This window comes from Podarcis filfolensis, assembly GCF_964270895.1.
Source record: "Podarcis filfolensis genome assembly, chromosome: 5".
In the NCBI taxonomy this organism is placed as follows: Eukaryota; Metazoa; Chordata; class Lepidosauria; order Squamata; family Lacertidae; genus Podarcis; species Podarcis filfolensis.
This window is the reverse complement of record NC_139608.1, coordinates 4,916,170-4,940,180: the sequence shown is the minus strand read 5'-3', so window position 1 is coordinate 4,940,180 and position 24,011 is coordinate 4,916,170. Positions and strand designations below refer to the sequence as shown.

General features: G+C 43.8%; 1 protein-coding gene across 7 annotated transcripts in view; it reads right to left on the bottom strand.

Annotated features, from left to right (window-relative positions):
- DIS3L2 (DIS3 like 3'-5' exoribonuclease 2) overlaps nt 1–24,011 on the bottom strand; it is a 197,060-nt gene that overhangs the window by 142,738 nt on the left and 30,311 nt on the right. For all 7 annotated transcript variants that reach the window (XR_014547886.1, XR_014547887.1, XM_083612737.1 and 4 more), the window contains 2 exons: nt 20,490–20,543; nt 9,580–9,681 (listed from right to left, as the gene is read on the bottom strand). Coding sequence is in view for 5 of the 7 variants with exons in the window: in XM_083612737.1 (XP_083468863.1) it covers nt 9,580–9,681; nt 20,490–20,543 (156 nt within the window). In the remaining 2 variants the exon portion in view is untranslated. The remainder of the gene's footprint in view (nt 1–9,579; nt 9,682–20,489; nt 20,544–24,011) is intronic.

The following is a 24,011-nucleotide window of genomic DNA, read 5'->3' as shown; positions in this document are numbered from 1 at the left end:
AACTGGCACTAACAATAATGTCAGCCAACATTAACAATAAAACTATACCATCAATCCTGATTTAAGCTGCCAAGAGTCTCTGTCATTGACTAAGGTTGCTCAGTAAGGAAGCATCGTGGCTTTGTCATCTAGCTTTGGAGCAAGATGGGCAACGTACATATTTACCCAGCCTGGAAAATCTCACATATGGCTTCTCCAATTTGGCTTTATTTTTCTAAAATAAATCATGACACGGTGTAATATTTCATATGCTGTTGTTCATCTGAGGTTGTATTTACCTAATTTTAAGACCTGCTAAGGAACAGATGGTTGTTATTATGTCCTGAGATGTAAAATTACAGAATTCAAAGAGGGTGTACTTTCTTTTCCCCGTGACTGTATATTCCTGCAGTATGGGGATGAACAGCAGGACAACAAAAATGGACTCTGCAAACCCTCATGGTTGCTAAATGACTTATACTTCAACCCTGGTATGATTCATACCCACCGTTCACTGCAAAGGTCACTCCCCTGGCTACATTTGAACATATTTCATATAGACGTCAATTTTGCATGAATACCTACCTGGACATCTAGAGAGCTCTTATTAACTTATACATTTAATCTAAGCTGCATGTACAGATGGTTATTGCATTCAGATTGTGAAATGGTTTTTAGTTATTAATTATACACTACTTTTTCTTTTAATTATTGTCTTCCATTTTTAAGTTTTGCTAAAATTGCAAATGAAACAATTAAGTTTAAAAAAGGATTTGTAGCTGACAGAGCTTGGCCAGGGCATTTAAGGTCTTCAGAAATTCCTACTGGGCCATAGAAATTGAAAAAAGGGAAGAAAGAAATAAAAAAAGAAAGTTAGTTTACGGTACAGAGCGTCTCAGGATCTTCTACCTGCGCACGCCCATAGTCCATTAGGCTCTCCACGTTGATAGCTGTGAGAAGCGCCAGTTCAGCCAGATGCTAAATCTGACTCCAAGATTAAGTGGTTCAACTGAAAGGCTTGCAGTTGACCAATCAAGGCCACTTCAGAGATAAGGAGGAAACAATAAGAAATGAGAAATGCATTTTGAAAGCAGTGTTTGCCCAAGCCCCAAAAAGCTCAGAGGAAATTACTGTAAAGAAAAGCATGACCCAGCCCTGACAAGGCCACTTCCGCTCTCCCTGCCTTTCCTTTATTTAAGTTACAGTTGAAGCCACACCTAGGCTGGACCTCTGCCATATCTCAAGAACTGATGGGATGCAACCCATGGGAAGGGATGACCTCAGAAACTAGCTACAGCTTTGCTTTCCAAACCCCCCCCCCCCAATCTGGGCCTTACAAAATCTTTGAACAGCTCAGAGGTCGACCATCTGCTTCTGTGCTGTTTGGGAAGCTCGGCTGCTAGCGTGGCAGCTCCCAGCAGAAGTGCTGTTTTGACTGGGGATGCCGCAAAAAGACAGGGCATGTTCATAAGCCGAGCGAGGGGCAAATTCGCACCACTGTATTTCTGTAGCGCCAATGGAAGATTAAGACCAGCAGATGCTCCCTATCTTTCTCCAGTAGGTGAGAATAAAGGACGACCAGATCTTCTAAAAAGAGCTACCAGGTGATGGCCAGATGTTTTGGATTACGATTCTCAACGGCCCCAGCCAGCACAGCTGAAGGCTGAGGCTGATGAGAGCTGTTGTCTCAAACATCTGGAGGGCACCTGATTGGGGAAGGCCGGTCTGAAACGACCTGATAAGCAACCAGTGGCCAAAAGACTGGCTTGTCCGTCACTGGTGGGTCTGCTTTCAGTCATCATCCCTCAGTGTCTACAAGAACGAGATAAAGAGTTCCATTCAATATCACTGTAAGTGGATGTTTTCTTTTTCCAGCAAATCTTTTCCTTCTCCAACAAATGCAGCCATCATGACCCACCGTATCCCAGTTCAATTATTGTAATTTCCCAAGGCAAAAAAGTGGGATACATTTCCTAGGGAAATGATATATAAGGAAATGAAAAGGATGTTTAAAATAACCTTTGTAAAAAAAAACAACCAGAAGCTTTTCTTTTGGGAATTATAGGGACAGAACTACCTAAAATGTATAGAAACTTATTCATGTGTGCTACTACAGCAGCAGGAATGTTATTCGCCCCAGAATGGAAAGAAGCAGAAGTCCCAGCAAAGGAAGAATGGATACAAAACTTACGGAATATGCAGAAATGGCGAAACTTACCGGAAGAATAAGAAATCAAGATGACAATTTTTTTAATAAAAGAATGGAAATGGCTTATTGTATATTTACAGATAAATTGTAAACAGATAAGAACATTGGCAGGATTATTGCAATAACCTGCAGTTTCATATAAGTATATATTTAAAGAAGGTGAATAAATGAGCGAATTAAGTTAATTCGGATATGCCATTTCCATTCTTTTATAAAGTTTGTTATCTTGATTTCTTATTCTTCTGGTAAGTTTCACCATTTCTGCATATTCCAGATCTTTCTGTTAACCTCCAGGCTATCTTTCTGTTACCCTCCACGCTGTGGGGCATCCCCTCCCATTAACCTCCAATGCAGATGGCGACCCAGCCCACTTCCCAGCTAATAAAAGGACGGAAAGGAAGTGAGAGTGTTCACTTGGAAGGACCACACCCTTTGCCCTGGGAAAAGACTTGACTTCTGCTGCACCTTCAAAAGGAATCGCAGGCCGGGATCAGCGAGAGAGGTCAGCTGGGCTGACAACCGGTGCATGGAAGTAACTGTCTACATCCGCACAGGCCTTTCCAAAAGGACGCCAGAAGAAGTCTTCAACGGGAACCAGTTGCAAAGCAAAGAGCACTGCATTCTCAACCAGCAGATCACAACAGGCCTCCAAAACCCAGATTCCAGAGAGCAGCCCCCAATCTGCACAAACCAAGGGGTGAGAAAGATTTGCAGGAAGAGGGATAAGCAGAATATCTTGAGCAGGAGGAACTCCACAAACAGGGAGTGGGGAAAGGTGTTAGAATTCCTGCTCCATGATTGCAGTCATGGGGTTGTTGTCTTTCACATGACGGTGTATGTTTTGACTCCACAGTGTGGGAAGTGACAGAGACAGGATGTTTGTGTTACTGTGTTCCATGAAGTGGGACTATTGTCCTTTGTCCTTTTTCTCTTTGCTGTCTGATGCTAGAGAGAGAGGGAGCCATGTTGTAGTGCTCCGTGTGTGTTTAGATGTAAATAAAGTAGATTAGCCAAAATGCTTAGTTGCTCAGGTCTGTCACGAAAGATGCGCAAACTCTGTGGATCCCTAAGTGTGCCGATGTCTGTTGGCATCGTTTGCTGTGATGTTTGGGCAGAAGAAAGCTTTTGAAGCTCCGGAACGAAAGACCAGGAAGAGGAGAACATGCCAGTCAGGCATGTGTCTCTGCCAGGGTCCTACTCGCATGTAGGCTGAACTCCTGACAAAAGGTCCACTCGGTTCCTCTGCGCCATTGCCTAGAACTGCTGAAAAGGCCATAGCTCTATAGAAGGGCATCTACTTTGCATGCAGAAGGTACCAATCCCTGCAATCTCCAGATGGGGTTTAAAAAGACACCCTGGCTGTAACCCTAGAGAGCTGCTGCCAGTAGACCAAACTGAGCTGGATGGACCAAGGGCATGACTTGATGTAAGCCTGTGTTCATTCCTCATCCAGCCTACCAGAACTTCCAAACAAGTAGTCTCCATGCCAATGGCAGCCAGATTCATCATCTTATTCATTTATTTACTTCTTTTCCATTGTTTTAGGCCGCTTCTCAAGGCTACCACTCCCAAGGCAGCACACAAAATTAGAACCCTTCAAGCAACAGGCCATAAAACTGCAACGACATAATGTCTTTATGTCTGCTGTCAATTTTATGCCAACAACAGAACTCCCTTTTTACATTGTAGTGGTGCTTGTTGTTTGCATCTTCTTAGCAACATTTTGCATGTGGTCATTCTGTAAAACCTTTCATCATATATCACTTCCATTTTAATAAAATATATATGAAGCAATTAATACATTCTTCAAATAAATAAAAAGAACCGTAGCAGCAGCAAATAGAACAGTATCAGCTAAACAGACTCTCTCTCTCTCTCTCTCTCTCTCTCTCTCTCTCTCTCTCTCTCTGTGTGTGTGTGTGTGTGTGTGTGTATGCAATAAAATCCCAGCATAAACATCATATGAAAGCAGTTTGGAACGAAAAGGTCTGGAAGCCTAGGCAAAAGCTGCATGAAGCAAAAGATCAAGCAGAATTTGCTGGAACCAGGAAGGAGTCAGAATTCACCTCTCAGTGCTTTTACTGGTGCTCACGGATCTTGGATCTCGATTTTAAGAGTGCTGGACGCTGTTTCTCAGGATATTGTATGAAGAGAAGGATATTGTATTGTCAGAAATCCTACTACAGTTAGAGATTCCAAGGCAATGATTAGGGCTTTTAACAGCCCATAGAAGCAGGAAGAGCTGCAAAATAAAACTGGGGGTGGGAAGCCCTACCAAGGCAGACCAAAGCATGTTAGCCTGTTCACAGAGTCAGCCCAAAACTCATTCCTAATCTGGTAACTATTAGGGGTTTAGCTCTCTGCAGAGATGCAACTTTTTCATCAAACAATGTAGGAACTGGCAGTCCATAAAGAGGCACCCAAAGGTGCTATAGCTGAGAAAATTGCCATTCAACACAAGCAGGTAAGGGGTATCTAAACGGCAAAATTGAAAATGACAAAAGAATTGCCATCTGATCCGATCTAATGTCTAAATCTAACTATCAGCCATGAAAAGGAGTGCCTGTCTATTTCCAAAGGAAATAAATGATCTGTGGCAAAATATTAATCTTGAGTGTATTAACTTTATTCCAAATTCTAAGTAATGACCATCTTTCTAAATCATGAGTTATTTCTGTCATCTACTTCCAGCTCTACAATATTCTATTCTATGACTCTACTTAAATTCAATTTAATAATTTGAGAAATATGTCTAGGATCCAAAACATGCCTCCAGGCACCAGCAAAATTGTCAATTAGTGCATAAACTGGGTAACTTAATTCCGATTTTAACCAATTAACTGTATAGCAAGAAATTGCCTCAAAATAATTAATAAATTCTGTTAGCTCAGATGTGGATGATTCAGGCCTACTAATAAATAATAATAATAATAATAAATCATCTGCATACACAACTTATTTTAAATCCCATTTGTTCATGCACAAAACCACAAACCTCTAGTCTGCCTAACTGCATATGCCACCACCTTCAAATATAAATCAAATATCGAAGGAGAAAGAGAGTAGTTCTGCCTTGTATCTCTCTCTAAACCAAACACGCTTGAAAGAATTCCATGTGTTCTCACCTGTGACTGAGGAGACAGGTATCCAATTCATCTAATCCAATTCATAAATTCCTGAAGAAACCCAGTTCCCCCACCCACCCAAGTAACAGAACTGCCAATATATTTTGTTGAACTCTTTTTCAGCATCAAGAAAAAGAATAGCAGTCACATCAATTATATTACCATGTGAAGCAACAAAATCTGCTACCAACCTTACAGTATCTGCTCTCTACCTTTGACAAATAAAGCTCACCTAATTATTCTGTGTGTATTAAAGTTGCTACCACAGCCCAAAGTCTGCTAACAAGTATTACTGATAATATCTGCACAACTAGCAAGTCCTTTACCAGGCTTGGGAATAATAGAGATACGAGTATCGCACATTGACGAGAGACAGGTACCTTGATCAAGAACCTTTATGTAAAGGCAAAACAAATAGCAACTTAAAAAACTGAATATACCTCCTACCATCCTATAGAAAAACCATATGGCCCCAGAACTTTCCTAGCCTTCATACTATTAATGGAATTCTTGATTTCATCCCTCTGCAAAGTCTCTGAAATTCCCTTTGCTGCAAATCTAACTATGGAAGGACTGACATTTCGCATTCCATAGTCTCAATATCCTTCCTATTGAGTAGTACTTTTGAAATCTAAATTTATATCCTTTGGCGTTGAGTACACATTATTGCATACACCCTGAATCATAATTCTGAGTTTTATTGTCCTTCTAAGTGGGAAGCCAAAATCTCACCCAACGTCTCTCAGCTTTCCCGATACTTCTGGCACAAACCAATTCGACCTGAGCTGAAACTAAATTATTCAGCTCACATTTAGCAAGTTGCAAGTTTTGATAAAGATCCGGGGGAAGGACATGATTCAAACTGACTTAATAAAGACTTGTTCTATCCAAATTCTTCTCTTGCAGAGCCCTACGGTGCTGTTCATAAGAAGCACTTCCCATGATCTTTCCCCACAGGGCAAAGTGGAACCTTCAACATTTACACAATGATGCAGAGCGCTGGAGGGACTCCTTCCAATCGTGATCCCCCCCCCAAAAAAAACATTTTTAGTAGAAATCAAAGTAATCTTTGTTATCTTTTAATGCTGAAGAGGACATTGCTACATTGCCTTTTAATTTAAACAGTTCCTGGCTTTCTTGAAAACTAGCGGAGCACAGTTTTCAACATGAAACCGAGACTTGTTTTCTGAACATGCAAATGTAATGCAAATATCTCAATTTTCAACATGTATCTTTTGTTTTGGTTTACTTTATATTTTCCTCTGATTTTGAAAAAAAAGCATGACGCTTAAGCTACTATTTGAACTTGAAGCACAGAACTGTTCCTTGAACATGTACACTGAGTTTCCTTCAGATATCTCAGTGTGCAATGGAGTTATTGCATTTCAAGGAAACTTATAAGCCAATGAAACGCCAAATAAATCTCTCATTTCGCTTAGATAAGCAAGATCTACCCATAAATAAAAATCTATAAGCAAAAGACTGTCCAAAGTAGGAAGTTTTTGATCTCCTTCAGAATATGCTAAGGCACAGATTTTGAGGCTAGGAAAGTGGAAGAGAGTTCCAGAGATGGTAAGCAACTCTCAGCAACCCATGTCTGCGTGAATCTCTGTAAGTACAGGGTGCAGCAGTTACAAAAATGAGAATAAAATAAAATAAAAAATTCCTTCCAGTAGCACCTTAGAGACCAACTAAGTTTGCTACTGGTGTGAGCTTTCGTGTGCATGCAGAATGGCATTCTAGGAACCATTAGAAAAGTGAATGAAAATAAAACTGCCAATTTTATAATGCTGTTCTACAAAACTGCAGCGCAGCTGCATTTCGAATACATTTGGAAGCTACAGTATACAAGCCTGGTCGTCTCGCCTCAAAGAAAAAGGATATTATAGAATTGGAAGAGGTTCAAGAAAGAGTAACCAAAATTATCACGAGGGTGGAATGAGTGCCGTGTGAGGAAAGGATGCAGACGCTTTAGAGAAAAGACAAGAAGGAGGTGGCATGATAGATGGTTATGAAATTGTGCATTGCAGGGTACAAACCAAATAAAAAGAAGCTTTTCTTCCTCTCTTTCTCATAAGACTCACGGACATCCAGGGAAGCTGAACGTTGGAAGAGTCAGGACAGGCAAAAGAAAAATGCTACTTCACAGTAAGAATACCGTATTTTTCGCTCTATAAGATGCACTTTTTCCCTCCTAAAAAGTAAGGGAAAATGTGTGTGCGTCTTACGGAGCGAATGCAGGCTGCGCAGCTGCCCTGAAGAGGCTTCGCGCAGCTATCCCAGAAGCCAGAACAGCGAGAGGGATCGCTGCGCAGTGATCCCTCTTGCTGTTCTGGCTTCTGGGATTCAGAATATTTTATCCCTTGTTTTCCTCCTCCAAAAACTAGGTGCGTCTTAGGGTCTGGTGCGTCTTGTAGAGCGAAAAATACAGTAGTTAAAACTATGGAGTTTGCTCCTGCACAGCATGGTAGTGATGGTGGCCACCAACCTGGGTGACTCTGAAAGAGGATTGAACTAAAACACAAAGAATGGAGCTGTCAATGGCTCCTAGCCAAGTTGGCTGTGTTCTGCCTCCTCTGCCAGACACAGGTGCCTCTGGAAACCAGTTGCTGATAATCACAAGTTGAGAAAGCACTGATGCTGAACTAGGCGGGCCTTGGGCCTGATCCAGCATGGCTCCTCTTGTGTTCGTATGCTATTTCAGCACAACGTGAACAAGACACACATCAAGATCTAAATGATGTTGGACGTAGTGGTAAAACATTTGGAGGAGGGTCTCTCAGATACATGAGGTTCATGCTGTTGAGGATTAGCTAAACACTGCAGTCTGTTTTGGGAAAGGCATTACGTGGATTATATGCTTCCCATTAAACTATTGTTCCATGCTTCTCTTCCTTTAGCCATTTTATCATCAGAATAGTTAGCTTCTCAAACAATTCTTCTTTGGCAGATCCAAAAGGATCCGAGAACAAAGGAACACTGCAAATGCAATAGGGGCGAATTTTTAATGCGGAACATTCGATTGGGAGCAACAGGTAAGCGGACTTTTCCAAAGCGTGGATTCCAAGACACCCATACAATTCAATTACATTGCAAATGAGTCCATGCTGGTAGAAGATAAACAATTCTAAGAAAAATTAGTTCCATGAGAACCAAAGATGCAGATAGGCACAGAATGACAGCAGTTATATAAGAGATTGGATTAACCATAATCTAGCGTAATGTGTCCATGTTTAGAAAAAGGCTTGGAAGGGAAGGATTTAAATCAATCGTTTCACGAAGAGCTGGATGTTAAAGGAAGCAAACAATCTGTTGTACTCGAGACATCATTCCTACAAGCAAAGGGGGGGGTGGAGGGGTGGATGAACAAACCATAACAGAAGATTAAGTATTGTGTTGGCTTGCCCCTTGTTTTCAGATCAGTTACACCCATCTGCACTTCCCTTCGTCCTTCAAAATAGGAAGACCTTTAACTCAAATTAACTCAATCCTAATAATATTCAACTCTGTCTGGGCAAACCCATCGCCGCAGGCTTGTCCCGCACTCTCTCACGGTGGAATTAACACCTCAACACATGGGACTGCTTAGGGAAACGAATCCCATTTCCCCCTCGGATTTACAAATTACCTAATGTTTGGTTGCTAACCTCAGGGTGAGATTGAGATATTTACTGTGCAAAGCACACGCAGGCACCCAAACAAGAGTCTCTAAGCAATTATGGTCTGGGAGACAAGACGGCAAGGGCGAGCGAGCAGACAAGCCAGGGTTCTCTCAAGGTAATCTTTATGCCTGTTCAATGGCCAATAACTCCTATCCAGCGCAAAGTCAAAAAATAAGGTTAAGGCGGTTTAAATGCACCACAGCAAGGAAAGCAAAACCAAGCATTCAAGGGCCAGTGCAGTAGGGTAAGATCACAGAATGGACACAACCACAGTCCTCTGCCCTTAAAAAAAAAGCATTGCTATATTCTGAAGCAAAAAATAAATAGGAAAATAGAAAGCATTATCAGAACAAGAAATTCCAGTTTTTTGAACATGCGGAGTGACCCACATGAAGCTGCATAAAAAGCAAAGGTACACGGAAAGGAAAAATGACAAGGAGGTTAGAGCAACCATCACCACAAGGAAAACATTGAGAAGGTGATAGTTGGCTGAACTGGCATATAAATTTGAAAAACAGCCCTATTCACGATTGCAGTGGACTCTGCGAGAAAGGGTCAGAGTCTTCTTTCCAAATAAATTTAACTGGTAAGGTTGAGCACTGACCTTCCACTGATCTTTCGGAAGCAGAGTCACCACCACGATGTCACCGTTCAGAGCTCTGTTCCGAGCAACGACGCCATCAATGAAGATATCTCGGGTGCTGTCCTAGAAGAGACAAGGAAAGAAACGGCTCTTACACAGAGGAAGAGGGTTTGGGAAAGCTACAAGCTGGTTTAGAATGCATCACACCTCGAGGACAACAAACCAAGGGAGGCCATGAGAGTCTTCTCAGAGCCTGCACCTGAGAAGAGGGGAAGTCAGGGATAGTCAGTCTCTACTGCCTCTTAAAGGTTCCCTTGGGGTGCATACAGGAGTCAAAACCCCAAAACAAGAAGACTGCCCTTTGATCTACATGGACACCCAAGGATTTTTGAAGGTAGTACATGGTCTGCAACTAGAGAGGAAGCAACCACATATTCACATTGTGACGTGTGCTTCTACTGGCTGACTACTGTTTGCACAGACACAGCTAAGACCCTCCTTTTGGCCTCAACTGTGTCTCAGAAGAACTTCCTTTTCACACCGGACAGCTAAAGCAGAGATAGGGGGTCTGTGGCACTCCAGATGTTGCAGAACTATAAATCCCCATCATCCATGAAGACCTCCCTCATTTGTGCCCAGCAGGATATTATCATTATAATTATTTTGTATACTGCCCTATACTGCAGGTCTCAGGGCGGCTGACAGGATAAAATCACAATATAAAAACAAAAAATACATCATCAAAATAAAAACAATAGCCCCTTGTTGACTCCCCTTGGAGAAGCTCCGTAGTTCAGTGATGAAGCATCTGTTTTTGCTTGCAGAAGGACCAGCTTCCATCTCTAATGGGAGCTCCAGGTAGGGATCAAAACTGTCCCCTGCCTGAGACCCTGAAGAGCTGCTGCCAGTCAATGTACCTGGTGACCCCATAGGTCTGGCCCCCCTTCTCCCCTGGCCCCAAGCCCTTCACGAGCAGAAGCGTGTTCACCGAAACAGCCCAGGAGAGCAGGCTTCTCGGCTTCACGGTTCTGGAAGGGAAGTGCCGCGCCATGCAGCCTCATGGAGCTGCCTTGTGGTGAAGCCAGAGGGAGTCCTCCAATGCCAGGAATTCCAGGCCGCTCCCAGGCATGAAATCCGGCAAGTGGTGTGAAATGGACAAGATAGCACGGCGCTCAGGGAGAAGGGCGACCATCGCAGAGAGAAATTGGATCCCGAGCAAAAGCTGTGCTGGACCAATCCCACCGAGGGGATGAAGGCACAGCCGATGGATAAGTAGCTGGAAATGAGATGTGCTGGTGAAAGTGTCTTCTGCCGAGGCAGAGAAACATTGGAACCTGTCCTCATTCATTTCACAGAGCCACGGGGGATCTTTTCAGCAGCGGTCGCCTCTGTTAAATCTCCATTTCAGCCATACCAAAAGTGGGGTGGGGACATAAGAGAACCAAGCCTAAACCGCAGCAGTCATTTGAGGAGGCAAAGAAAGTGAGGTGTTGGGAGCAATTTCAAAAGCATGGGAGCAATTTCAGAATCACACCTGCAAAGGAGAAGCCAATATATGGCACCTGTCAGAGTAACACAAACTTTAGGGTACGAACTACCAAAGCATCGCCAACTACAATGACACCTCCATGATAAAGGAAGGAGATCTTTGGTATATGGATCTGTGCTGGGGGCTAGGTAGTAAGCCTCCATGGGGCAGAATGAGACCACCAGTTACCTCACTCAGAGCACTTTGCGCAAGGACCCCTATCATTTCTATGTGCCATATGGCTCATAGATGTTTTCCTAGCACATCACAAGGCTGCCTGTCACATGCACCTGGAAGAAGAATCGATACCTTCATTAGGAGAATTGACTCTAAAAGTTGCATGCTGAAGAGCCAGATGGGCAGGGTATTTTATATCATCATCATCATCATCATCACAAGATCAAAAGCAGTTTTGCCCCATGTAGACTCTCCCCAGTGAAACACCCAGCACTGTGACCCAGGCCAAGAAGTTTACTTGGGTTATTTTTTGGGGGGGGGGATCCAGCACATTAGCACATCTGGATCCCTGTCTGAAACTGCTTCCGCTTCACAGGGTTCTGCACATTTCAGTGTGCAATGTCGGGAGTGGGTGACAACACATTAAACCACTCAGAACCATTGAAAGCTTCCATCTGTTTCCAGAAGAGCATGTAGTGATTTGGATACTCTTGGGGGGGGGGGAATGTTTACAAGGATGCTTTAATCAAGTTGGTTCTCCCTTTTTATCCTGATGCGCATAATGAAGGCTTTGAGAAACAATGGGATTCAGTGGCCTGATTCACAAGTCAAGCTCTCACCAATCTGACTTATTCCAAAACCCTTAGAAAATCCACGGCCAATTGCAAATTGCCTGCCCTCCAAGCACCTTTACTGCTGCCATGGGCTGGGAAGTGCATCGTAATTCCTCAGCCGCCCCCCTCTCTCCCCTCAGCACTCTTTTCCGTTCATCTCCCTGCCCTCCCAGAATTGCACGTTCACCGTCTCCTCACCCTAGTAGTGAAAGTCTGGAGCCGCAATGGCCTGACGTCGGATGGCTTTTACATGCAGAGGCATTGCTAAGGAAGTTAAAGGCATGGGGCACAGATGCACGAGGACACAAATGTGCCTCTGGGGAAATTAAGGAGGCAGAAGGCTGTGGTCTCAACAGCCTGCACTATCCACCCAGCCAGCCTGAAAGGAAAGCTCTGTGTTTTGCTTTGTTTTAATGGCTTTTCAAAGGAGGGAGGGGCAAGAGATGCAGAGCCCAATCCAAAAGACTCAAGGCTCTGGTCCAATGGGCCACCCCTGGACAACACCCCTCTGCATGCGTGTCCCCTGAGAGTAGCATGAAGCTCTCCAGCCCACCACAGCCCCTCTGTCTGTCTGATGGGTGGGCAGAAGCAGCATGGAAGGCAAACAGACCCCAGGGAGGAGTTACACCAAAGGCTTCAACGAAGAGGTGGGTTTTTGAGGGATTTAAAGAGGGAGAGTGGTGGCAAGCCACATATGGAGAGGCGCAGTACACAAGTTACTGATTTCCCACAACAATAAAAGCAAGAAGATTCAAATAATGGCACTCAGAAACTTTCCAGATTCTGAAATGAGAAGCAATCCCATCAGTCTTTTGAACCACAGTAAGATGCCACCACTCAAATGACCAAAAACAGGAGTTTATCCATGAGCAAAGCACTATTAGATTCTAGCAGTATGGAGTCTCTTGTTTTCCTAAAGCAAGCTCGGCTGCTGCCTTAATTATCTGCTAATTATTGCTGCCAGCCAACAGAAGCACCACTTTCCCTTGCTGGCAATAAAAATCCTCTTTCCTTAAAATTGGTTCAAGCCACGTAGACTCAGGGGCTTGATTTAGAAAAAGGAAAGAAATTGCACTGTGAAAAAGACACCAGCATGTGAAGAGTGGCAAGGAGTCAAGGTAAGGAGCAAGTCAATGGACAGCAGCAGAAGACATGCAGGTAGAAAGCTAACAGCTTAAGGTACAGAACGTCATATGTCTGACAATCTGCCTGCTGGATACAAGTTGTGGGTGTTTGCTTGGTGCAATGAGCTCCTGGCCCTCAGAGAACAGCTTCATCTCCTTGAGGCCAAGGTGGCTGACCTGAAGAAGCTGAGAGGGTAGATGTGGCTCTCAGGGATGCAAGAGTGCGATGCCACCTCCTAAGGTGGCAGGTCCCCGTCCCCCCCCCCCACTGTGGGGTGGGGGAAGAAAGACGGAGTGTGGGGAGAGTCTATGGAGAACAGACCTGAAATTCACAGCATGTTGTACACTGAAAGAAAATTATATGAAAATGATGTACCGGTGATATCTGACCATAAAGAAGGCTGATCGCCGAAGAATTGATGCATTTGAATTCTGGTGCTGGAGGAGACTCTTGAGAGTCCCATGGACTGCAAGAAGATCAAACCTCTCCATTCTGAAGGAAATCAGCCCTGAGTGCTCACTGGAAGGACAGATCCTGAAGCTGAGGCTCCAAGACTTTGGCCACCTCATGAGAAGAGAAGACTCCCTGGAAAAGACCCTGATGTTGGGGAAGATGGAGGGCACAAGGAGAAGGGGACGACAGAGGACGAGATGGTTGGACAGTGTTCTTGAAGGGACCAGCATGAGTCTGACCAAACTGCGGGAGGCAGTGGAAGACAGGAGTGCCCGGCGTGCTCTGGTCCAGGGGGTCACGAAGAGGCGGACACGACTAAACAACTAAATAACAACAAAGTTATTCAAAATGTATAGAACAAGTTCCAATATTTGCTGGAAGTATAAAGAAAAGGAGGGTACCTTTTATGATATGTAGTTGTCATGCAAGATAACAAAGTCCTTTTGAGAAGTGATATACAATGAATTGGAAAAAAAATGTTTAAATAACATTTGTTTAAAAACCAGAAGCATTTCTATTAGGAATTACAGGCCCTGATATCCCCAAAGACCAGAAAAGACTGCCTATGTATGCGACAACAGCTGCAAGGATGCTACTAGCCCCAAGATTGAAAGAACCAACAGTTCCGACCAAGGAAGAATGGCAAGCCAAACTGCTGGACTATGCAGAAATGGCAAAACTAACTGGGAGACTCAGGAATCAAGAGATATTGACTTTTAAAAAAGAATGGAGGAAATTTAGAATTTACTTAGGAGACCATTGTAAACAAATAAAAACGTTAGCTGGACTTTAAAAATAACTTGCAAAGAAACGAAAAATATAGATAATTCAGAGAGATGAAAACTGTGGAGAACGTGATGGTATATAGTTTTAGAAAAAATATTTTAAGAACCCATGCAGGGGACAGGGGGAAGTCGCGAGATTCAGAGAATCTCGTATGGTAAAAGTTTTTTCTCTTTATTATTTTGAATTTGTTTCTCTCTCTCTCTCTCTCTCTCTCTCTATATATATATATGAGAGAAGACATAAGCAGAGTTATAGGGCAATTTGCAAGGCTAACTTAGGGGTAGGGATCTCTCTTATGGGTTACTGTGCTGGCTGTCAGACTAAAATACAGGCTCACCTAAAAAAAAGGAAAAGGAAAAGAAAGATGAACTGTGCCTTTTCTCATCAAGATATCGCTGGGGGAAAGGCTGTCTCCTTTGCAGCAAGTGTGCCGGGGGAAGAGCTCTTGCACCACCACCACACCTGCAAGAACTATGCATTTATTACAAAGGAGTAAATGATTGCCTGGGAAGGCCCCCCTTCCACGTGGCTCCAAGGCTGGGATTCTTTGCTGAAGAGGCAGGAGGCCGCTGCCCTGATGTGAAACGGAGGCGATTCCACAGCAAGACAAGCGACCCTCCGTAGCAGCAGCTCAACAGCTGTGCAAAGGCTGCCTCCCATGACAAGATGCAGAAAAATTGCAAAGCTTCTTGGACTAGCCTAATTCCGCCTGGAAGCTGTTCCTCTGACGAGTCCAGATTTTCTCTTCCCCATCCCCCTCTCACCTCAACTCCCCAAGTAATCCCACCACGTCCTTAAAAAATGCTTTACATCATCATTCGAGAGAAGGGCCTTCTTATTTCAGTCATCACCCGCGTGCTGCAGCAACCCCTCCCCTGGCAAAGTTAGCCATGCCAGGAGGTGACGGATGGCAGTTTCTTCAAAAAAAAGCCCATCGTTTAGCTCTTTGTCAGTAAGGGAAGACATAAAAAGTGAACTTGCCACCTGCCAGCTGCAGTGCCAGACAGGCCACCCCAGCCAGGGAGACTAGAAATGTCTCTCTCTTCACTCTGTCGTTTATCATAAACAGGTTGTTTGCACAAAAGAACGGGGCCTAAGAGGTTAAATCACACGGTCCCCACATGCCCCCAAGAGTGCATGGGATTTCGGGAATGGATTCCTCCTCAGCAAAGCCTAAGGCTACAATCTTATGCACACCGAAACACAGCGGGAGCTGCTTCAAGGAAACTCAAATTTCAGTTTTGTTTTTAATATATTTTTATTAAAGGTTTGTTAGTTTACAAAAAGTATGTGCAATGTCTCTTTTATTCAAGCTGTGTTTTCTACAGATCAGTTTCATTTGCTGTGAGACGTTAGTGTTACATTAGGAAGAAAAGGGGGAAAGAGGTAGAGGGGGGAATGGTGAGTGGGGTGGGGTCGGGTGGCAATGCTTCTGTTCTACCTAGCGTATACGTAGGGTTTTATGTCAGCGTCAATTAAATTTCAGCCAACACAGCCTTTGACCCCTTGGAAACACCTGCAAGCACTGGGGTGCTGCCCAGCCTGTGGTAAAAAGCAGAGCAGAGGATCGCAGGGCCTCTGCACATATCCATGCACCTGTGCTGTATAAAACTGGATAAATAAGCTCTTAAAACTATCACAGCTAATGAGCAACAGCAATTATCTACAAGCCTGTTTTGTCTGTTTGAATAATAAATATACAGTCCCCTCAAAATGCAAATAGGTTCCTTTTTATGCACCAGCATAACTGCATATTCAAAACAGCATGCATTTCAATATACTGGATTTACTAATGCCAATTTTTTGCCAAATTATGTTGCAAAAATTAAGGTGTGCATTAGATTTGATGGCACGTTTACATTTGCCAGCGAATACTTTTTTTTTTTTGTTTCAAGGTTCTGAAAACAGAGGTGTACATTAGATTTAATGGCACATCAGTAAATGTCATACGTCTACCGCCTAGTTCATGCATCCCTGGGCAAGTGACAAGGAATATGTGAACTAGTGCTAAGAAGAATCCACTCAGCTGCCCTCTTCCACACACATTTTTAAAGTGGGAAGAATCGTGCAATGTGGGCTTCTGCCAAACTTGAGCACCTGCATGGGTTGCCCAGCTCATATGTGACGACTTACGGGTGCTCATGTTGTCCCTCCATGAGGCAAACCTTGTTGTGCCCGTCTAGAGGTGGGAAGGCTTAACATGAACTAATCATTCAATCCCTGCATCATCCCAGTCGTGGGCTGACACTATCTTGAAGTAGATGCCTTACAACCTCTCATGAACGACTTCTAGCAATAGGGTTGAGAGGTTAGAATAGAAATATTAAACAGTGAATGCAAAACAATGTCTAAAATGTATAAAATACTGTTGGAAGGGCATTTGAAAGATGAGGAAGTGAAATCGGTAATGATACATTGGGCAAAAGACTTTGGATATAATATACAGCTTGAAGAATGGGAAAGGTTGTGGAATGAAAGGATAAAATTTACAGCCTGTAATGCTTTGAAAGAGAATATGATGAAAATGATGTATAGATGGTCCACAACTGTTCCCAGTCAGCAAATATTATGAAAATGATATATAGGTGGTACATGACCCCAGTCAAGCTTGCAAAAATTTACCATCTGCCCGATAATAAATGTTGGAAATGTAAAGAAAATGAAGGTACATTTTTTCACCTTTGGTGGACGTGCCCTAAGATTAAGGCTTTCTGGGAAATGATTTATAATGAATTGAAAAAGGTATTTAAATATACTTTTGTGTAGAAACCAGAGGCCTTTCTCTTCGGCATGGTCGGCCAATTGGTGTTAAAAAAGGATAGAACTTTCTTTATGTATGCTACAACAGCAGCAAGAATACTCATCGCAAAGTATTGGAAGACGCAAGATCTACCCACTCTGGAAGAATGGCAGACGAAGTTGGTTGACTTTATGGGACTGGCAGAATTGACTGGGATCCGTGACCAGGGAGAAGAATCGGCAGAAGAAGAATGGAAGAAATTCAAAGACTATTTGCAAAAATACTGTAATATTAAGGAATATTGAGTGATGTTGGATTGAAATTAAGGGGTTATTAGCTGTAATGGTACAAAAGAATATGAAAAAATAGTTCTTTTTTTTGCTGTATATAAGTAAAAGTATAAGTTACAATAATTTAAGAAGATGGATAGAAAATAAGGTTTTTAGCTGTAATGCTATGAGATAAGGATTTGCTGGATGAACAATTTGAACTGGAATACAAGAAGGGGAGGCATGAGGAGGTCAGGGAAATATGTTATTGAAAAATAAGTTATGAAATTTATGTGTTTTTAATATTTTTTCTTTTCAACTTTTTTCTTTTTTTCTTTTTTTGTATAAAATGGAAAACCCTAATAAATATCTTTTAAAAAAAATGATGTATAGATAGTACATTACACCAGTGAAATTAGCTAAAATGTATAAGACAAATAATAAATGTTGGAAATGTAAAGAAAAAGAAGGAACATTTTATCATATGTGGTGGGAATGTAAAAAAGTAAAGAACTTCTGGGAAATGATATATAATGAGATGAAAAAGATGTTAAAATATACATTTTTTAAAAAAACAGAAGCATTTTTACTTGGTAGTATAGGTCAGGACATTAATAGGCAAGATGTTAAATTGTTTTTATATGCAACAACTGCGGCAAGAGTATTGTTAGGCCAGAAATGGAAACAAGAAGAAATTCCGACGAAAGAAGAATGGCAGACGAAATTAATGGACTATGCAGAATTGGACAAAATGACAGGAAGGATTCGAAACCTGCGGGACTAGAGATTTACAGAAGACTGGAAGAAGTATATGAATTATTTGAAGAGCAACTATAATCAACAAATTACGCTAGTAGGACTACAAGAAGTTTTGTTAAAGATTTTCTTAAGGAGAAATATACGAAGTGTTAAAAAGTAGAAAAGGAGAGAGATATTGGTTATGAGTTTGAAATGTAACAGGGAAGATAAGAAATGCATACTGAGAGATTAGATTGAAGTCAAAAATTTGAATAAGATGTAAAAGTATGTTTAATTACTGTTGAAAATGATATGTTAAAAAAATATATATTTTTTTTTTAAAAAGAGAGGTTAGATTGCAGGACTTCATAGAGCTAGAAGGGACCACAAGAGTCATCCAGCCCAACCCCCTGAAAAGCAGGAATCTTTACATCCAATGTGGGGCTTGAAACCTAAGAGTCTCTTGTTCTACCGACTAAGCTACCCCCCCCCATCAGGTACAAAACCCCACTCTGCTACAAAGCTTGCTGTAAACCTCGGGACAGTTGCCATCTCTCAGACAAACCTACCTTGCAGGACTGTTGTCGGCCAGCCTAAAAGGTGTACACCACACTGAAGTCCTTTGAGCAAGGACAGGATTATAAGCAAGCAAAGCAGCCCGAGGTTTGTGGGAGGGGGGAACGGGAGTTATTGTTTGGTTTCTGTTCCTATTTTTATTGCGTATTTCGTGTTTTTATCTTGTATTTTTATGCTGTGAACTGCGGGCGAAGGGGTGGGCGGTAATGCAAAATTAATAAAGAAAGAAAGAAAACAAAAGCAAGCTTATGAGAACATAAGAAGATCCTACTGGATGAGGCCAATGGCCTGTCCAGTCCAGCATCCTGTTCTCACAGAGGCCAACTAGATGCCTACGGAAAACCAGCAAAAAGGATTCCAACAGGACAGCAGTCTCTCCCGCCTGGGGTTTCCAGAAACTGCTGTTCAGAAGCGTTGCTGACTCTGATTGTAGAGGCAGAGCAAAGCCATCCTGGCTAGTACGATACGATACGATGATACAATAATCTTTATTGTCATTGTCCCATACAGAACAATGAAATTGAAAAAAATCTACATCAGACATTCAAAAACCAGCAAGCCTGCTATCCCAGACTGGTTAACCCCCTAAAAATTCTGATACCCCATAATTAAATACAACATACTCCCACAGAGACTACCTTACACTGCGTTTAAAACCAAATCGCATTTGGATAGAAACTGTTTCTCAGGCAGCTAGTCCTAGTCTTTATAACCCTGTACCTTCTTCCAGAAGGCAGAAGCTGAAAGAGATCGTTTCCGGGGTGCGCACTATCCTGCGCTATCACTGCAGCTTTCTTATGGCACCTGGAAGCATAGATTTGATCCAAGGTTGGAAAAGTGCACCCAATTATTCTCTCCGCAGTCTTTACAACCCTGGACAGCATTGTTTTTTCCCTGACCGTGCAGCTCCCAAGCCACACACACAGACCGTAAGTTAATACACTCTCAACAGTACAATGGTAAAATGCCATCAACAGGTCCTTTGAGAGATTATTTTCCAGAGGATTCTCAGAAAATATAACCTCTGTTGTGCTCTCTTCATCAGGTCTTTACTGTTTTCTCCCCAGGTTAGGTCATCTCTCAACTCCATTCCCTTGACAGCCCTCTCCTCCTCCACGAATTTGTCTAATCCTCTTTTAAAGCCATCCAACTCAGTGGCCCTCGCTGCCTCCTGTGGCAGTGAGTTCCATAGATTAGTTACACACTATGTAAAGAAGTGCTTCCTTTTATGTGTCCTGAATTCTCAACATTCAGCTTCACTGGATGAACAAGTTGGCTCCTACGAGTGTAGCAACGTGCGCACCCCCTGCATTCACAAGGCACCGTACAGCCGAAACCCCGGCGTCCCTAATTTCTCTTAACCAATGGCCCCGCAAAAAAAGAATAAGAAGAAAGTGGAGGCATGCACAGTCCATGATTGAAGGAGGCTTCACAAACCGCACGTGGTTTGGCATTCAGACGCAAGAACGTTAAAATGCAGCATGCACATTACTTTGATATCAAGTTCGCAAATTAGCTCATGCTGCAAACCAGCAGCAGAGAAGCACATTTGTTTGGGGGAGCTTAACTTAAAGTCAGGGGAAAATCTGTAAGCCATCTGTAAGCGTAATCATAAACCCTTGGGTTTAGAGCTAGCCGGTGGTCTCCAACCTGGGCTCAGCTGGCTTCGCCAAGCTCAGAACGAACATCACCTCTAGCACTAAAAGTTCAGATCGTCGTGTACCAGGACACCCATCTCCCCTCCTGCTATACTGGTGTTCGTTTCAGCGAGGTTTGCATAGATCAGAGGCAGGGGAGCAGCAATGCTTCATGGACTGCGCCCAAAGGTTTGGCATGCTCTGTGCACGTCTTGGGACTCAATTCCTTGGTGCTCCAGCCGTTCACCTTCTGCACATTTGCTGATTACTGTGTTACACATTACTTACTGGAGATGGAATGAAGGCCTCGTGGTATTTCTTGGGGTTTATTCTCAGGGGTCCCTTTAAAAAAAAAAAGACAAAAGAACAGAAATTAGATCAGGGGAGAAATGAGTTGTTTTAATGCAGGGGTCAGCAAGGTTTAACTTGCCTGGGCCGGATCATTCCCGTGGAGAACCCTCTGTGTGCCGGATAGCACATGCCTGTGATTTCTGGCATCTGCACATGCGCAGACACCATTTCCAGCACCGCGGAAGTTAGTCCCCCACTGCGATGCACCGGTTTAGCGCAGCGCGCAACTCGGTTTGGCAGTGGCTCGTGGGCCAGTCAAACGACTTCCGCAGGCCGCTTCCGGCCCATGAGCCTTAGGTTGCTGACCTCTGTTTTAATGCAATACAGTGGTACCTCGGGTTACAGACGCTTCAGGTTACAGATGCTTCAGGTTACAGACTCTGCTAACCCAGAAATAGTACCTTGGGTTAAGAACTTTGCTTCAGGATGAGAACAGAAACTGTGCAGCGGCAGCAGGAGGCCCCATTAGCTAAAGTGGTGCTTCAGGTTAAGAACAGTTTCAGGTTAAGAATGGACCTCCGGAACGAATTAAGTTCTTAACCTGAGGTACCACTGTACCAATAAAACTACCAGAGCCAATTTGCTGCTTTTTGCTTATTGTGATGATGCCACCTTAACCCTCCCTTCCATGTTATAGTCCTGAAAAAGACTGAATAATAATCACATTGGTGTCAGCATCAAGGGCTTTCATCAGGAGTAACACCAGCAAGGAGTGGGGAAAGGTGATGGGCAGGGGAGTTTTTTTCCACATGGGCACACCAACAGTGGCCAAAGCCAGAAGTGGGTGGAGTAACAGGTGCAAGGTCTCACCTTTCTGCAGCAAACTGCATTCCAGCCATGCAAAACAGGGAGGTGTTGCAATGGAGCCACTTCTCTCTATCCTCCAGCCAGACAAGCAAAAGGCACCATCAGAGTTCAAGGACACGTTCTAGCTCGGGGGGGAAAGGGATTTGGGGAGGCCACAGTGGAGGTCCTGGAAGTGTCCCGGCCTGGGAAGAGGGACATGGAATAGGGAACACCCCAAGGGCAGTTACAGAGGCATGGGTGGCTGGATTCAACCTGCAGGTCAGAGGTGCCCCATGCAGGGTTTGGACATTCTTGCAGCAAACAATGCAAACAGCATGGCTTCAGTGGAGCTGGGTGTAAGTCCAGCTCTTCCAACAGAGATGCAGACTTGCTCCTAGCAGCACCAGCAGCCCTCAAGTGGCTTCACTGGAAGAGAGTCAGGAGGAGCTCCAGATGAGGAAGTCGGGAGGCCAGCGCTACAGCCACATCAAGGCCGTAAAAGGCCGGTCAAGCACACAGAGGAAACTAAGCCAGGTGAGGTCACCTTTTCCTGTTTTGCCCCTGCCCAAAATGTGAATCGCTTGCTCCCCAGAAAGTCAAAGGACTGGGCCATGCCACCAACCATCCATCTTTCACGGTGGCCTGAAGCGAGGGCCAAACCTGGCCACAGGAAGGGCATTTCTGTCCAAGGTTCAGAGCTTGAAGTAAGGAAAAGGAGGTTCTGACCTCTGGCCCCAGCTACACTAGTGCTGCGCAACTCTGACCTGCAGGCCTAACTAGGCTCACTGGGCGTCTCCATTTGGTCTGCAAGGCTGTGTCTTTTTTTTTTAATAATTTTTATTAACTGGCCAATCACATCAAATTAAATCACATCACATAAATTCCAAATTACAAAGCCAAATTTTTAAATTTTGTTGGGGGAACCCATACTTCAAGATCCAAAGGGGGATTCAGATCATCTTCTTATTACTGCATTAATGTCCAAATCAGTCCCAATCAATCCAGACAAAATTCATAATTCTATCCAGTCTTACCTTGGTGTTTCCACATCATATCTTGTTCATATAATTTCTATTTTTCCTTTACGATCTCTTCTGTTAGTCTCCTTAAGCCGATAAGCAAAATAATAATCCTGTGCGGATTTCCTGTTCCTCCACTAAGTCCAGATGGTTTCCATATATCTCCTTCGTAGATAGCATCGCTCTTTCCATCATAAATTTGGCATTTGTCACTCTTAAGTCCCACCGAGAAGTTGATCTACGATATGTAAACAACTCTATTCTCTCTTTCTCCTCCCAGACCCAAGAGCTCCAACAATGCCTCCCAAAATGGCGACGGCATTTTTAACTGCGTCATTCCAAAACTCTTAGCTTTCCAGCTTCATCTTGAAACATTGCTTTGGTTCGAAAGTTTATCTCCACACAGCCTTAAATCCACAGCTTAAGTCCTTAGTTTCTGACTCATTAGGGGAGGGGATTCTTGTTAAATCACATAAGAAAAAGGAAGGCAGGTTTCCCCCCCCTCCCCCCTCAGTCATACCGTATCTTGACGTATCTTCTCATACTTTATTCTTGTCTTGTTATCAGAGATCTCTTCTGTCAGCAGTCTTTACTCCCCTTTTTCCTTGAAGCATGTGCAATTTATCTCGTCCAAATTGTTTCTTTTGAAAATGCTTGCAACTAGCGGCGCGAATCAGGGACGGCGTCCAGGAGTGCCGGAATCCCACAGGAGGGCTTTGTGCCTAGTGCCCCCACCCCCACAAATTCGGGGGTGGTATAGGGCACAGCAGGCAAGGGCCGTCCCCCCCACAATCCTGGGGGGGGGTAAGGAGGCCAATTACCCCCATCATAGCCTCCAAATTACCTCGTGTGGGTCGGAGAGATGTTATTGTCAGCCATCTTCCGATGCGCCACCTAGTGGCCCCTCCGGTCTGCAAGGCTATGTCAGCCAAGCCATGCCTATGTGTAGGGCAAGTAATGGCTTGATTCCAAACCGGGGGGCAGAGGGATGGGTCACATATCAAACTTGGCCTGCAGCGGGTGGCCAGATCTAGCTCCCCAACCCCAATCTAGAGGACTAAGGGCCACCAGGAATCTGCGCCCTCCTCCTCCCAGAAAGAATGCCGCAACCTCAGCCATTAGCCAGAGGAGGGGCAGCAGAGATCTTGCTTCCACCTCCTCTGCCAGAATGCGCCCGGCATCGACCGCCAACCGTCCTGAGGCTGCAGAAGCAAAGGATGGGCACCAGCCAGGGGAACAGGGATTACTGGGTCCTATTGTTTTTGTGAGCTGCCATGGAGATCAAGAGGCAGGGCATCAATCTTTTTAAACAAGTACAATCCACAGCCAGAAGCAGGTACATAAAATACCCAGCTGTCATGAGCATTAGCAACCTCCTGGCTTGTATGAATCATTTTTTCTAATAACGGCCAACACTGAATGTGCCTTTTTCATGTCCATTGTGAATCAAGCAACCTCGAAACTAGACTTCAGAGAGGCATGGTGCTGTGTCTTGGTTCTTGCTGAGGGAACAGTGCCCTAAACCTGCCTTCACCAATCTGCTGGAAGTTTCAAAACACCAGTTGCTGGAAAATGCAAGGGAGATGGCTCTTGAGCTTGAATCCTCCTTGCCAGTTTCCCACTGGGGCATCTCGTCGGCCACTGTGGAAGCAGG